Source organism: Notolabrus celidotus, chromosome 4 (assembly GCF_009762535.1).
Source record: "Notolabrus celidotus isolate fNotCel1 chromosome 4, fNotCel1.pri, whole genome shotgun sequence".
In the NCBI taxonomy this organism is placed as follows: domain Eukaryota; kingdom Metazoa; phylum Chordata; class Actinopteri; order Labriformes; family Labridae; genus Notolabrus; species Notolabrus celidotus.
The window spans coordinates 20,388,116-20,405,503 of record NC_048275.1 but is presented as its reverse complement, the minus strand read 5'-3'; the positions used below and the strand labels follow the sequence as shown (position 1 = coordinate 20,405,503).

Below are 17,388 nucleotides of genomic sequence, written 5' to 3'. Positions count from 1 at the left end.
GACCTGCATGTACCCTAGAACAGGAACCGCAATCTGATAAATCTTTGTGAAATGCTGTACATTCTGAACCACCGGTTTGAGAATGTGCAGCATTTCACAGGTCATAGGTTGACCGCTCTTCCTTCCAATTAAAATATTTATATTTCCTCTATAAATGTAAACCTTTTTGACTTTTAAACCTGAGGAAGTATACAGTTACCACCATGCGCATGCACTTTCTCTGATGTAGCCATTAAAATTTAAACAGAGCCAAGAGAGCAACAGAGCAGCATGAAAACTGCATGCAATGTACATTTACATGACACTTTACATTTTTGGTCCTGTTATGTAATGTTTATTTAGAGTGACACTCAGCACCCTGAGTCTCCCCCTTGCTTGGAGAGAGAACTGGGGAATATTCTAGTCAACTATTGAAAGAATAACTGTAATAATAATAATACAAGAAAGTTTAATTAAGATAATGAGAGCTGCGTAGGCGCTTCAAGGATGGAAAAACAATACCTGATATAATAGAGCACTGAACGCATCCTCCCACTCCTTAAGACTGTTTGTAATCCCAGGATAATGCCACATAGTGTGTTGTGATGTTTGATTGTCAGCCTAACCTTATTGCTTCAGTTTTTTTTGAAAAGGAAGGTTAGCAAAGCGAAGACGTGTTCAGTCTAAACTCTGAGAACTAATTACTTCATTTAGAGCTGATGAAAAGAACACTAAAAACTTATTACAGAAAACTTTCTGCATCTCCTTGATTGAGGACTTGTGCAATATTGCTTGACTTACAATGATGAGGCACTTATTTGATTTGTGGAACTGTTGCATCTTAAAGTCTATGTTCTCTGGTATGACCTATCTGGCCCACTCCCAGCACGCATTTCTGCCTGGAGAAAAGAGACTGTCTGTCAAACAGAACCTGAGCTGTGAGGATCAGCACATCCTCGGTGTTGGATGCTGAAAAACAATGTTTCCAAACCTTCATCATTCTTGTTATGACTTTAGCTTATCCACTATGAAAATATCACTCATAGCATGATATACTATTTGAGTAGAATACGCTGCAGCAGCTCTTCACTGAAATATATTTAGTTACTGCTTTTCAAAATTCAAGGGTTGGTATTTTTGTGACCCTTTTGTTCTTAAGTTATTCTGTCAGAAAATATCATTCAGTAGCTCAATGTGTGCAAAATAAGCTGTACACAAGGTTTCTCAGAGCTTTATTTTCTCGACATTGTGAATGTGTAGCCATGGCCACATGTGCCATTGAAAAGGCTTAGAACAATTAAAGGTGACATTTCACGCTTTTTTCATCAATATATATTGGTCTAAGAGGTCCCAAAAACATGTCTTTAAAGTTTATGCTCAGAAAAACACTTAGAAATCAGATTTTGGCATGCCTGAAAAGCCATCTTCTTCAGCCCTGCTCAGAACGGTCTGTTTTCTCTCTGACCACGCCCCCTCAGGAAGTGGATGTGCCCTCAGCTCTCCAGCATGTTGATCTAATGTTTACATGTTGGCTGAATATACACGGCTGCTCACAGACCTGCGTTACTTCAACCCTCTGAATCTGATCCAGAATCTGATTCTGATGGAGAGGCGCCTGCAGCAGGACCTTTCTTAACGTTTGGTCACAGATTTTGTGTTTCTTGTTGTTTTATTTGTCAGTATGTCGACGTGTGTCTTGGTACACAGCTACGAACATGTAGCTATGTGGCTATGCTAACTAGCGCTAGCACTTTTCCATGATAAATAAAAATCATCCACTAGATCTTCAAATCTGCAGACGTGGGGAGTAAAACCGACCTCTGCCAGAAAGGCAGCAGGACCTTTCTGAAGGATTGGTCACAGATTTTGTGTTTCTTGTTGTTTTATTTGTCAGTATGTCGACGTGTGTCTTGGTACACAGCTACAGCTACTAACATGTAGCTATGTGGCTATGCTAACTAGCGCTAGCACTTTTCCATGATAAATAAAAATCATCCACTAGATCTTCAAATCTGCAGATGTGGGGAGTAAAACCGACCTTTGTCTTTATTACGACAGCCTACAACTAGCATACCTCCCTCCTAAGCTCCTTGTTAGCACACGTGTGCAGGTAATGAAAAACGGAGGAAGGGTTCAGTATTATTTTATACAATCTATGGGCTGAACAAGCTCCGAGCTCTGACCTCCGTGACAGACCGGATATTGTTGTGACTAACAAAAACATGGAAGTCTGAAACGGCTCGTTTCACACACATTTACAGAAAGGTGGAGAAATCAGAACAGGGGCAGAATGTTTTTTTTTCATTTTCGGGGGGATTTGTAGACATGCCAGGGAAACATATTTCAGGTAGAGAACCATTAAAAAGTTGATTTTGCATGATATGTCACCTTTAACAACGGCAGTTGTGCAATGCAGGCTAATCTACAGTATAAGAGCTTGTTGTATGCTCATAATTAATTCATGATTGCTGTTTAAAAAACTAAATTAATTGAGTCATAATTTTCCTTATTTTTTTGCTGAATTTCATGTTGGTCTGCATACACAGTTGTTGCTATAATAAATAGCATCCTCTTGACTATATACTAGTCTTATTTCCAGTGAGATTGAAATAAACTGCATTTTGTACCAAAGTCTGGGTGAATACTCAGTTCTAATTGGTTATAGGATTTCATGAACTCCTGAGTAGCTCACATGAGAAACCAACCTTAAGGCTGATTTATACTTCTGCGTCGAAACAACGGCATAGCCTACACCAGAGGTCTGCATAGCTCCCGTACCTACGCAGAGGCCTACACACGTAGCTGACGTGCACCTCCTCCAAAATGTAACTAGGCATAGAATTAACACAGACCACAAGCCCTGTGATTGGTCCGCTCGGCGGCATTGTTTCTCCTGCATTTACAGCACTTATGGGATCCCCGCTCATCAGCCGTGTATTTCATCTCCTCCTCTCTATTCTTCATGTAATCATGTCTGTATGATAAACAGCAACATGTATCAGCTGTAGATTAACAACACATGCCCTGAATCGCTGAGGAAAAGTAAACAAAGATCGTAGTGGGGCCGGAAGCAGGCGACCGGCAATCAGAGAGACCACACTGCCCTCAATTGTTTCGGCGAAGAATTGCTGCACAACACGGACACAATGGCGCAGAAGTATGTGGTGATCATGTCCGCGTCAGCCCCTGCTGCGTAGGGGCGACGCAGAAGTATGAATCAGCCTTAAGTATGCCATAGTGGCTGACATTGTTGTGACTGATACATACTTGTGTGTTGGAGTGTATTTGGTTAAATCAACTGTACGCAATGTGTGGGTTAGCTTCCTAGCAAATAGCTAAGCTGAAGCAACCTACAAGATGTGCCATGAAGCTAAGACATGTTCTACTTTTGGAGTAGTACTCATTGTATCATTACTTTAAGTCCTAATGGGAATAGTTTCTTCAGGTAATAGAGCAACCCTTGGCCGTTAGCTGCAGTGCAGTGCAGCTCAAACACCTTTTAGTATTTCAAAAAATGCAAGAAACACACAACTTAATGGTATGCTATATAATCAAGATAGTTTAATTTGAGATGCATATTATGACATTTTTTTGGCCTCCATCTCATGTGTAACAATCTTGCGATAGATATGCCATGAGGCACAATCTCTTCTAGTAGTATCTGAGTTTATTTTCTCATAGCGATAATCTGATATTGAAAAGAAAAAAACCCACAAAGGTAAAATCTTCTTGCAATATATATGACAAGCTAGAATCAAACAAAGGTGAAACTCTAAAATTCTGACATGCAGATTCTAGGGCTTATACTTTTTCTAAATCAAAATACTCACACAAACATACATTTCAAAAACCATGAAACTCACAGACCACACAGAAAACCAAAGAGCAAGAGTAAGGAAAGAAAAAAAAATACAAGGTCCCCATCACAGATTAACGATCCTCTGGGCTTCAGCTTTTGAGCAGAATCTGTTTGTAGTCTGCTCTCCTGGTGGGAGGGCCTGACCCGCCATATGGTGGAGAATCTTAAGTTGTAAAATTGTCTGTTGTTCATGCAGGACATCAGCGACAGCAGAGCAAGAAGTTTTTCCTGTGGGGGCTGTTTTTGTGTTCACTGATGCATGTCTTAAGTGTACTTACTGCCTCAACCACATATAATTTAGGACAAGGGCACTGAAAAACATACAGTACAGAGCGCTGCAGGGGGCGCATAGGGAGGGATTTCTATTCAAACATCTGACTGTACAGTCAGAAAGTTTGCAGCAAGGCTTCAAGAGTTTTCTCACTATTTAAACTTCACACTGTCTGCCTTTTTGAACCAGTAAGACGAGTAAAACTTTTTCAAAAACACAAAGCTTACTAACATTACCTTTAGATTAATGCTGCTAGAATCCTGCTAGTCTTTGCAACCAGCACCACACTGGCTATCTAAGTCTTTTTATTTCTCAATGAGCAATACTCTGCTGCAAATCCTTTTTGCTTTCAGTTTGTCAGGTTTTAATTTAATCACATAGGTACACAGGTTACAAACTGAAACCCTGACAGCCCCAGCTTTGGAAAGGTAACAAAATCTGACAATTCAGAATCAATAGATAATTGAGTCAAACAAGTTATTATATTTAACATTGGCTGTCAAATTCAGCAAGGGTGGCCCTACAATGACAAACTTAACATTTTGAACTTAAATCAGTAGATGACCTATATTACAGCCATCTTTACCTGTATACTTTGATCATTCACCACCAACACAAATGTTTATTTAGCTTAGTAAGTATGAATAAAGGAATATTAATTTAATTAAATATATAACGTTATACTTCTTGTATGCCTTTTATACTGTTTGCAATATATTATTTGGGATTTCGTTGAAGCCCCCCAGGAGAAAAACAGCCACCAATGGTATGAATGTATTTATGTAACTATCCTTTGCATCTCTTGAGGGTCATTCCATTCTTTTATGTCACACCTAGCAAATGCATGGCTAAGGAACAAACAAAGTGAAGTGCCAAGAGTCATGTCCATTGCAAAACTGACTCTGAAAGCACTGGGGTCCTCAACATCAGAGCAAGCAGCACTTGAGTGCTCAAGAATTGAGAGGGGTCTTTCTGCAGGCAGCAAGAGAGGGGCGTAACGTGTACGTATGAGTTGGTTTAATGCGATAGTAATACGAGTATTTTCTGATTATCTTATATTTCAATAAAATCTAAGCATATAAGTCACTCATACAACAGTTACACATGATTGTATTACCACCAGAATTGATTAGCTTTGTTGTGATGTAAGCAATTTTTATTTTATTTATCCATTAACCATTATATAGACATAAATACTGCTTACTTTAGAACAAAGTTATTCAACTGCAACAATGGTTAATTATTAGCAGGAAGTTGGACAGGCACATGGAGGCAAAAATTTAAACCTAAAACATTTCCACACTATTTACTGACAGAAAAATACGCTCAATAATTTTCTAGAGAAGAAACAACAGTAGAGCAAGGACTGTTCCTTCCTAATCCATACCGTCAATACAAGCCGGTCTTAGTACCATCCTGGTTTTGTACAATAAGCACCATGTGCTACCACTTGGCCTTCATCGGTACTGCAGTAACCTGATTTATACATAAACATTCAAGACAGATAGTGTGTGTGTGTGTGTGTGTGTGTGTGTGTGTGTGTGTGTGTGTGTGTGTGTGTGTGTGTGCATGTCTGTATGTGTGGTGGTGGTCACTGACATGTGGCTATCTTGCTTTGCTGCCAGCACTGGTACTGCAGTTGTAATTTATTATGGCTCAATGTTTCTACCTCTGCCCCTCAGAAACATTAAGACATAATCAGCTGTTGAGAAGTTCTGCTCTGATAATCAACATCTCCTTCTTCTGTGTTACCTCATTGATTTCTGAGGCAGTGTTTTACACAGGTATAGAGCAGTGCGCAGGCTAAGCCACTGATCAGCACTTCTGGGGTTGGCAGGCATACAGTGTCTCACAAGCAGATTTTGAAAGAGGCCTGCTGACACAAAGTACTGACCAAGAATTTCTGTTTGAAAGACAGACTTCTGAAATTCATCCTGCCACCTTCCGGTTACATCTGGCATCAAAAGTCCCCCCAAAAAAGTGGAAAAAAATGTTATCGATAATTTAAGTCAGCCTGAGGGATACACAACCTAAAACAAAAAACTATAAATCTCATACAATCCTTGTTTGTGAAGGAGTGCTACATGAATGGACAATGGATATTTCATTGGTGATTCGGTTAAAAATACAATAAAATCATTTTTGTTGAAGTTTAGTACAATAAATCCTGAACTAGCACAGGGTTGCATATGCATATTTAACAACATGTTTCTCTAGAGCACGTCTAGATGCAAGGACTAAGTTACACTTTAAAAAAGTACAGTTCATTTTAAGGAGAAGTTTTGTGGAATGAAGTTGTTGAAGCCTTTTCCATTTCTCTACAACTAAATAAGGTTTTGTTTTATCACGTAAGGCGGCAGATGAAACTATGACTTCTTAATACTGTGGCCATGTATTCTCATTCTTATCTCAAAAAACCCAAGGGGACACAATATTTCAGTCATTAATTTTCACATGGCAGTGAGTGCTTCAACAGATTTTATGAAAATTGACAAAAAAAACATCATCCACATCATCAACACTATCGTCATTGTTATCAATGTTGTCATCGCTATCATCATCATCATCATCATCATCATATTCTTCTACATCATTGTTAACATTATCTACATAATTAATACAACCACCACCACTTTCATCACCATGTTTGTCAAGGTCCTGATCATAACTACCGTGACAATGGTCAAGTCAATCTAAGTCAATATCATCAACACAATCATCAGCTTCACCATCACCGTTATCATCATCATAATCTACCATGTCACAATCATTCTCATCATTAATAACAATATCCACATTATCATCTTCTTTTGTAATTTTAATATACATCTTTGTTAACAATATGCACATCATTATTGCCACCAGTATCATTGCCACAAGCATCATTATCATTACTATTATCATCATTATTATTATCATCATATCATAATCGTCATGCCAGGTTGTGCACAAAAGTGTCATAGTAATCTTGTAATCATAACTAACTTTATAGACATCATCAATCTTGGCCATATCTTCCAGAATGTCCATGTCATCATCACCAACATGATTGTCATGCTCTCGATCATCCTTATTTTCACTATTGTTTATTCAATATTATCTTCATCACCATCACCATCATCATTAACATCATTATGTTCATCATTTTAATTACCTTTATCACCATCATCACCATAATCCTGCACATAAGTCACACTGTGTTCACTTTACCACCATCATCATATTCTACATGATCATATTTTATAGAATGTCAGCATTATCGTCAGCATCAGCATCACCAACACTGTGATCACCATCATTAGCATTATCATGATCATTTAAATTGTATTCATCATCAGCTACTGTATCATTTTTACCATCATCACCATCATCTACTTTAGCATATTTTTCCTTCTTCTGTTCATTCTTTTTGCTGTCCAGCCTTTTCATTTTTTTCATCTCCTCTTCCAAATCATCTCCATCATCATCATGAATTCTTATCACTGTTATCTTATCACAATTATTGTCCTCTCCTCCTTCTTTTTATTACCATCATTAACAATATATTAAATCATCAACCTAAATCATTCTTAACTTCTCTTTCATCTACATCAGCTACTTAATCTCAATTTTCTTATCTTTTTCATCAAACTCATCTTAATTTGTTCCTTTTTTTAAACAGACCCCAGCCAAGTACTTATTAAATACAAAGATTAGTGAATTTTTTTTAACTAAAGGTCCAGTCTGGTATCACATGAACATTCCTGCAGAACTTATACCATTTAAATCTGTAACGCTGGAATGGAGCTAGTCAACTCTCTGCTCCTTTTACAGTCAGTTTGTCAGAGTCTTGGACCAACTACAAGTCGTCTGAGGTGATGACAGGCCTATGTGATGAATGAGTGTGTGTTTAAAGAGTGGGAGCTCCAGTGGGATCGGCCTTCAGCAAATATCAATGCGTCACAAACTCAGATGGATGGAGTGCCGGTCTCAGTTTTATCACTTAACCACTTGTCGTAAGGTTAATAAATCTAGATTCCAGATTGACAGACACAAGTTTACCTCGATGGCCACCGCTGCCATAATGTAGCCCTGAATTCATCAGATCGCATTCATGGCTCTCTTTTCTGAACACACATTTTCATAAATGACACTAAGGAAGAATTATGGGTTGGGTTTCCTCTCACTTCTCACATCTCCGCTGTCATAAACTCCAATGTCACATGAATCAAAAAGGACAGCGAGGACTTGAAAGAAGTGCACCACAATCATAATAATGAGATCCTATTCACACCTGTTAGAAACTCACAACATCAAGCACAGTAAAAAATATGACATTCTGATATCCTGTGTGAAACCAATCACCTATTTGTTTTATTTTTATGGCACAAAATCATAACAAAAACTACTAAATGATACTACACTTCCCTTTTAGTTGAAAAATCTATTAAAGATAAGGATAGAAAATACATCTGCATTTAAATTGTAATGATGGCCATGCTCACTAAAATGTTCAAAAACTGGACAATCAAAAGCACTTCTCCTGTTCCTGCTCTGTGCATTTGTAAAATGTTGTTTCTTACATTCTGTAAGACAACTCCATGAAAAATTGACTTGGTTTGAAATTATGTACAAATATATTTTAGTCGCTCAGTCAAAGTTTTGAAACATATTAATTGTTTGAGTTGTTGTTCATACTCTGCCTCATACTGTCATATTTATCAGCGTTAATCAGATTAATTAAGAATGATTCTATGTAATTGACATAACTAGAATAACAACAAGATAAACTTCAAAACTAATACCGAGATCTTGGCTGTTTCTTGACATGCATCTCTTTAACTTTATTGCTGCATGGAGTTATAGAACATTATATTAAGGACAAAGATTAAACTCACAGGGTGGATGCAGTTTATAATGCTCTGGTGAGACTAATGAGGTGCAGGTGGAAAAGGCAGGGTACACAATCACCCAAGGGCAGAAAGTAGAGTTAGATCAACTAGAGGGAATTTAAGAGTGAGGGACAAAATATAACAGGAAATATTAGTGAACACAAAAAGAAACACTTTCCAAAAGGGATAATTTGACCCTTGTATATCCTAAAACAAAGGAAGATCTTTCCCAAGCTTACAGACAATTATGACCAGCTTTCTGCTTTGATACTGGAGGGTCACTTCACTCAATCAGGAACTTTCCTAAGCAATACAGTCTGTCATACCACAGCCTATCTACTGACCTTACACATTCACACATGCCCATTCCACTGGGATGAACCAAACACAAACTCTGCATCATTGTCGATGATTAAATTTAAGGGAAAAATCACATTTACATCAGGAAGAAACATCCTTTCAATGTTTTAAAAATGCACTGTGCTAAGATGATCCTGTAGTTATTCCAGTATTTTAAAGTCTGCCATATGTGCAAGTGTTGACAGTAGAAAACTGAATTTGGAATGATGAAAGGAACATGATCATCTGAAGGGGTTAAAACCGCCCCTCATGTTTGGAGCTCTGCTCCCCATGCCCAAGTAAAATCTAAATGAGTGGTACAAACTTAGAAGCTATTTCAGTATCCCTTAATAATCACACACTCTGGGTATTTCTCCAGTGTCTGGACATCTTATGCAAACTGATTTCCACAAGACTGTATGCTCTAGTTAATGAAATGAAATGATGGTAATGATAGAATAAGTAATTGATTCCCCCTCGCTTTCAGTGAGGGCAGACCACACAGCTGCAAGACAGCACTGCTGGAGCTGGTGGGGATCCAGAGATTTGCCAAAAAAAAATTCACAAGACATTGCTCAAAACTCTACTACTCATAGACTAGAGATCTCCTGTTGTTTCTGTCAAGGTGGTCTAGAGCTGACCTCTTAAAGTAGCCGAATTTATATAAAATGTGAGAATGAAGTGTGATAATTTCTTCCATCATCTATCACTAATCCAACAGTGAACTCACTATTATCATACAGATCTTACACGGATTACCATTACCAAAGTCATTTTTAGTCCCTCTGTGTAGCCTAAATAACCATTGTAATCTTTCATACTTCAGATGCCAAATTTTGCGTGCTGATGTACCATCGCTTGTAAACTGTAAAGGGGTCTATGACTCTACATTTAACAATCAGTTAATTATCCTGAACTTTGGATGTTGCGATTCCAAAAACCACCCAAGTGGTTTTGTCTTCACTTTCATTTTTCAAATTTTAAAGCTGCAGTTTAATCTGACTTTTTTGTTTTGACATTTCTAAACGTATATCTCGTTGCATTGTGGTGGTGAACTGATGTACTGGTTTGTGCTTAGCCACTCAGGCATTTGTTGTCTGCATCAAGAGTGAAAGAAAATGAAAGAAGAATGTCTAATTCTAATTTTGATGATCAAAATTGGGAGCTCACTTTAATTTATTTTTATCGCCAATAGAAATGTTGACACCTCCACACTGCCTTAAACAATCCTGTTTTTTTCCCATCAATTTTTTTCCTTTTTTGTCTTTATATTTAATCATTGTTTATATAATTCACCAGTTTCAATATTGTACAGTTTAAATGTACCAAACTGGTGGTGCTTCTTTTCAGCTGATAGCACAACAATGTGTTTTAATGGAAAACTGCATGGCTCTTACTCACTAGATTCTTAAGCAGTTTATATTATGCTTTTTGAAATAAAATATATCCCCATTCGTTTAGTTCCATCTTATATAACGCAAAGAAACCAGAATCACTGCATAGCATCCATCAGCAGCCTTCATTTCTTACCTTTCGGACAAAACAGCTGACTATGACCTGAGAGAAGACAAACAACACTTCCTCTGTCTCCTCTCTTTGAATGCAGCACCCACTGACACGTTAGTTTTAACTTGAGTTCCTCTCCTCTGAGATCGGTGACTGTGAATGGTGAGTCATTCGTTATCTGAACACAGCATGTGCACACACACAGGCACAGCAACCTCATTTGTTGGCATTTTGAACGCACACACGCACACATACACAATCAAAGTGCTGCTCAGTATTCCCTTGCAAAATGTTCACTTGTGGTTATTCGGTCCTTATCTCAGGATGCACACTCACACACAAACACGCACACAGATACATGTGCACAGTCACACAGGTTCAGAGAGCAGCGGTATTATCTGTCATTTGAGCACACACTCTGACTCCAAATCAGCTGAGGGGGGAGATAACAATCCTGTTGAGGACTTATGCAACCTCGCTGGAGACACACTGAGAGAGGGAGAAAGAGGAGTCTCTTGTGCCTCTTTTGTGTGTCAAAAGTTGTGCGTGAATTTTCTCTGACAGCTGCCTGGAAGTACACTTTTTCTCTGCAGACGCTCTCTGCATGTCAGCAGTGAGGAGCGCTCCTCCTGACTGCATATGCATGTGAAGGAGCATCGTGCAGATAATTAGAGGAGCAAAGTGGCTGTGTATTCACAGCTGTACTTAGTAAGTTTTCAAAACTTGTTATTGCCAAATTTGCAAAGAAAATGGTGTGCATTCGAAGAGCAGGTGCAAACAGCATACATAAAATAAGGGATGATGTGTAATGGAAGCAAGAACTTCCCATTATATTCTAAAAACTATAAAACATGAAGGCTCACCAAAAACTGAGTTGAAAGCAGCTGATTTAAAAAAAAATACCTGAATTCGCTGACCCCTGTGGTAGAATAAATGCTTATGCTATATAGCCAAATAATGTAATCATATAAACATTTTTCATTTTGTAGATAAACGCAAAGTTTTTCCTCTCCATGTGTTCACATTACTTGGGCTAATTAAACTGCTTATCTGGGCTTTGCAGTTGTGTGCAGACTGTAAGAGGGATTATTACTTTTCCCTGTTAAGACAGAGTCATACCAGAAAGAGGCACAGCAAAACTCACATCCACGATCCATGATATAAACTTAGTGATGTATGTGGTTGTGGAGCTAGCTATTTCAAGTCAGCAAGCAACCTTGGAGAGCTAATGGGACGAAGTTCACAATCTAGAGACATATTTGTGCTTTGATTCTTATCTCATATAACCACACTATTTCACTCACCAGTGGAACACCGGATACACTTACTCATGAGCATCAAACCAAATGGTGCAACACAGCTATTAAAAGCTATGTGGCATCCTTTATTTTGGACTCTCTGTTCCCTTGGTATCTCTGCTGTCACCACACATTCTCATCTAAAGTCGTTTAACACCAAGGGTTTCTCATGCTTGTCTCTTGTGTTTCAAAATGAGATGTTCAAGTTATATTTTGGTATCTATTACAGGGCATCTTGCATCATCTGTTTTCTGTCCACGGAGCCTTACTAACCTGGGTTAGCATTGGGAAATGGTCACGGTTTGGTTCATTTTTGACAAAAATGTAGAGTATATTTTACAATATGAAAAGAAAACGGCTCTCATGGCTTGTTACTATTTAGAAGCACACATTCTGAGTCAAACATACCATGATTCAACTTGATACTCAGTCATCCCATTCCTCTGAAAACAAATTAAAAAGAAAACCAATGCCACATGAATGTGACTAAGGTTACATTTTACAGGATGAATTTACAGTGTTCTGGTGAGACATCAGCCTTTTGAACAAACATCTCCTCCTTCCACCTACTCTGCTCTGCTCTGAACTTACTGCAGGGTTCTGTAATCAGTCATGCTGGGCTCTCTCTACTCTTGTTTAACAACCATAACCACAATGAGGAGCATTTTTACACATAAGGTTATTTATTCTCTGTACTACGTGATATCATACAAATCCCACAACTTAAACACCACTGAGCTCTCCTACATTTACAGATGGCACCTCAAGGCAGTCACAGGTGTTGATTGAGCAGTTGCTATGGTGCATCAGGAGACACACAGACAGATTGTTAACACATATTGTAGGAACTGGTGTTTTTTTGTCCAGAGAGCTTCAAATCTAAAAAGAGGAATACATAGTATCGGACTACACAGTGATGCAATGTTCTATATAGGAATGAGAAATAACAAAAGCAATGTGACAATGTTACTGCATTGAAACAAATGTGACACAGTTCTGCTGTTGCTGATCACCGAATAGGGAGGATTCATTCCTACACTTGTTTGCTGCTTCTTTTCTTCCTCTTCACTCTCAGCAAAAGGTCACAGGCATTTCATTCCACATCCTCTTAGCCTCTAAGCCTTCTGACTTTACCTCTCTCCAGGTCTGTTTCTGTAGTGGCCATGTACAAATCTAAAAAAGACTGACTGTATGAAAGGTGTTGATCAGCATTAATGGCTTAAGATCGTTTTGCTAAGAGGCAACATTTCTGTCTTGAACACAATGTTCCGTCTCGTAACACATGTTCCTCACCTTTTGAAATGTCATGATACTCCCAATCCTCAGCTCTCCCCTAAGCTGCATTATTTATGGTACATGACTCTGCTTTGTGATATATTGCCTGCTGTCCAGATGTTTTTGTTGAATGTCAGCTCATACAGTAAGGTGTAGGTGAAATTCTGGATAAATAAGGACTTTTTTGGCATAAAGCTCAGCCCCTTTTCATGGATAGAAGTGTTTTTTTATTTCCCTTCCTTTTTCATCAAATACACATACAAGTACTACTATATCAGACCTTATAAGATATTCATCAGGATCTACCAAGCAGCAGCTGAAAAATGAAATCAAAGCCAAAACATGTCTACAATCTGGTAGGAAATAACACTTTTATGTCTCTGTAGCTAATTTTCTTTATTCAACTGGGTATGCATTTTTATAGATCCCACCAGGTCAAATTATATGAAGGTGTGAAGTTATGCAAAATTTAGGACATGCCACTTTACAGGTGGGTGACACTATCTGTCAGATTAGTGCCAGCTTAGTCTACCAGAGTTGTTGAAGCTCTCAGCAGGGTTTACTGTGTTACTGCCTTTTTGCCAAGTGCAATAAATTAGCCATGGGCAAAGGCTGTTAGGCTTGATTACTTTTATAACTGAGCATTTACTAGTCAGGACAACAAAATGCCAAGCTCAAGGCTTCCAAGTGAGAGTCTTTCAACCAATGGGCAACAAACCAGTGACTACATATATGTACAAACCATGTCATAATAAACCCATCTCACAAACACCATGAGCATTTAATACACTATCCTCCAGAATGTATATATTTTTTAAATATAGTGACCCCACAGCAACAAGCAATTAACATCTGGAATACACTCAGTCCTGATGTATTAGGTTGTTTGAAAGTCAAGTGCCAAAAAGTAGTACCAATAATTGGAACACTGGTATAGGGCATACAATGTCAGGCAGAGTTATCAAACCGAAAAGCACCGGTTCCACCTGGAGTGAGGCTGGATATAGGATGGGATTTGTATTAAAAACTGTAGTTCTCACCCACCAATCAGAATGCTTGTTATGTGCAATTTGATGGGAATGATGATGATGCTCTACAGATACTTTTAACAATATCTAATTATGAGTTGGTGTTTGACCTTTTCTGTCTTTGCCCATCATGAGGATTCTTGATAAATAAAGCAAAGCTGCTCATATCGAGCCTGTCAGCCATCAAAGAGCTCAATCAACATGTCACAGAATGGTCCCTCTAGCTCCTGCCACCCCTAACTAAGCGTCTCTCTGTATTAACACTGGGCAGGGTCACTGTGACCGGCTGCAGAGTCTGAAACATCTGCCCGCTCACGACAGCTTTACCTCCTTTGTTCACTCTGACAAATAGCTGGAGTCAGACCTTGCCTGTAGCTCTGGCTCAGCACTAACACACGAACACAAAGTCAAATAAAAAGTGAGGAGAGGTCTGGGCATTTGAGGTTATTAAGTGGGTGATGTACTGTATGTTTGCTCTCTACAAGAGGGCAAAAAAAGGTTTTACAGCACTTCTTATTGATTCGAAAGAGATGGCTGCATTTTTCTTTTCGTAGGCTATGGATTCTGATAAGCACTGAACTGAGGCCAAACAATTTTCTTTAAAGCAAAGAAATCTCTTTATCTTCTTTGTTTTAGCCTATCAAAGCCCATAATGTCTGTGGGTCTCTCTCCAGCAGCTATTTTCTGTCAAGAATATAACCCGATGTGGTTCTGCCCACGCTAAATCCTTTGTGGTATTTAATTACATCAAATATTTATTGAGTCTTATTTGTTCAGGCATGTTGACTTAGACCACATTTCAGATAAATAAACATTTACCCTCTAATGCTTACTTTATTTGTCTGGCAGTATTGTCACTGAAATGAAACTGTTTGGCTCACATAAAGAACTCCAGTGTAGCTTCATCCCTCTAATAGTGTGTGTCAGCAGGAGCTGTAATGGATTTATTTAAATTAAATGAAAATAATTAACATTTTGGACATTTGGGGCTCCGGCTTTTTTTTTTAATTGAAACTCGCTAATGAGCCGGTGTTTTATATTTTACAAGTACACCTTGTATCTCATGCTGTGCAAAATTACAACCAATTTAAGTTGGATGAGAAACTTATAATGAGAAAGAGATTGAATTTAAAAACCTGCGTGAATGCAAATTGCATTAAAACAAACACGTTCCCGAGGGCTTGAGAAACATCAAAAGAGAACTTCTTATGAGAAACATAAAAAACACTTACATTGTCTTGAAGGTACTTTTAGGCAATTCATATACCTATGACCTGATGAGGTATTGTGCATTTTTCCCCTCATGAACTACAGCTAATAAATAACATCAGCATCAAAACCTCTGAGAAGAAATAAACGCTCTACTAGTCAGGAAATCTGAGTGCAGACTTCCACTAAGGCCAAAACTCCAGCCATCAAAGGAGTGCAAATCTGCACATCAGCTACAGTACGTCTACCTGCCATATCCACTTCTACAGTCATTTCTGAGGTGACTTTGATGTTGTGTTGCAAGTGAGGTGGCCATTCAACATTCACTTTGCCTTTCACGTCAGTGTTAATTTGGTCAATGTTATCGCTTTTACATAAGTTTGTTCAAGTTCTGCATTGAAATATAACACATTTGGCCCACAAGTTATATAGCTGAGATTCAAATTGAGAACATAGTTTAAATGTAGTCCTTCTAACAAAGAGATGAACTAACAGCACTGAAAACACACTTTGAAGTTTGACTGCATGATTAAGAAGCATGCAACCAAAGCTCCAGCTTCTGCAGCTCCAGTGGAGCAAGTTAGGCTTATGAGCCTCACGAAAGGGCAACTTTTCAATGTCCTGAGTTCAAGGAAAGTTTTTCATGCTTTCTTCACTGACTCACAGTCTGACCGCACCAGTGAGGTGTATTGCCTTGACTTCTGTGCATCAAATATCTGAAATTCCAAATTTTGGGATGCCTTTCAAAAAGAGCTACTACAAACAGTGGTTGATTTACATAATGCACGACTAAAAAAGCTTTGTCAAAGAGAAAAATACCTTTATGACATATGTGTCATCTTTTGTATTTGAAACATCTGAGCCAAACTAGTGAACACTTAACTGCCCATCCGCAACCCCACAACTGTCCTCCTCTGTAACCCAAAATACAAATCTCATTACTCACCTCCCCATGTTACACCAAATGAGCTGAAAAGTATCAGGGCGACCTGTGTAATAATCCCCCTGACTTTTTTACTCCAGAGATCCATGATGAATTGGAAGTGCGCTGCAGAAAAGCAGCTAGGTGAAGGATAGAGAGAGTGTGCCTCTCCTCTCCTCTTTACTCCACTCCTCCTCCACACGCTTACACTCTCCCTGATGAATATTGCACTTGTGCGTCCGCGGCGCTCTCCAACATTTGCCTGGCTCCACGGGGATGATACCAGAGGCAGGAGACTAGTTTCTTTTCGGCTGCACTCTTCAGAGTGAGGGGATGGAAAAGAGGAAGGCAGAGAGACACAGGGAGGGATTGAGAAAGAGAGAGAGAGAGAAAGGGGGGAGTAGGGGGAGCTTTCACTGTTGTCACAGCTCCAGTAAAAGGTACTTTGGTCATTAAAAGGACTTGAAGACCATGTGTTCTGCCAAAATTCTTCAGCAGAAAACCCACTGCAGGCTACACTATTGTGCTCCGACAATGTTTAAGAGAGAGCAGGTCTCATTAGACACGGGGTGACTGTTTACGGTCTGTTTGTTTTCATGTAATGCAGCAGTTCAGGTCCAGTGATCACGAGAGAGAGATCTCGGGCACAGTAAGTCACTGCAAATCAATTTAGAACCTGCCACTGAGAGAGGAATTAAACATGAAATAAAAAGACTATTTCAAATTTAATTTAAAAGAACATGTTCATGTAATTCAATCAGAAATTGGGTTCACTTTTTGAGTGGCAGATTTATATATGGTTGGGACATTAACCCTAACACGATCAGGAAA

The 17,388-nt window shown here is 38.7% G+C and overlaps 1 protein-coding gene across 1 annotated transcript in view; it reads right to left on the bottom strand.

Moving 5' to 3' along the window:
• Window positions 1-17,091, bottom strand: part of LOC117811104 (contactin-associated protein-like 4) — a 69,155-nt gene extending 52,064 nt beyond the window's left edge. Inside the window, exon 1 of the mRNA XM_034681170.1 lies at window positions 16,582-17,091. Coding sequence (XP_034537061.1) covers window positions 16,582-16,666 — 85 coding nt within the window. The 5' untranslated portion in view covers window positions 16,667-17,091. The remainder of the gene's footprint in view (window positions 1-16,581) is intronic.
• Window positions 17,092-17,388: the final 297 nt, after the last annotated feature.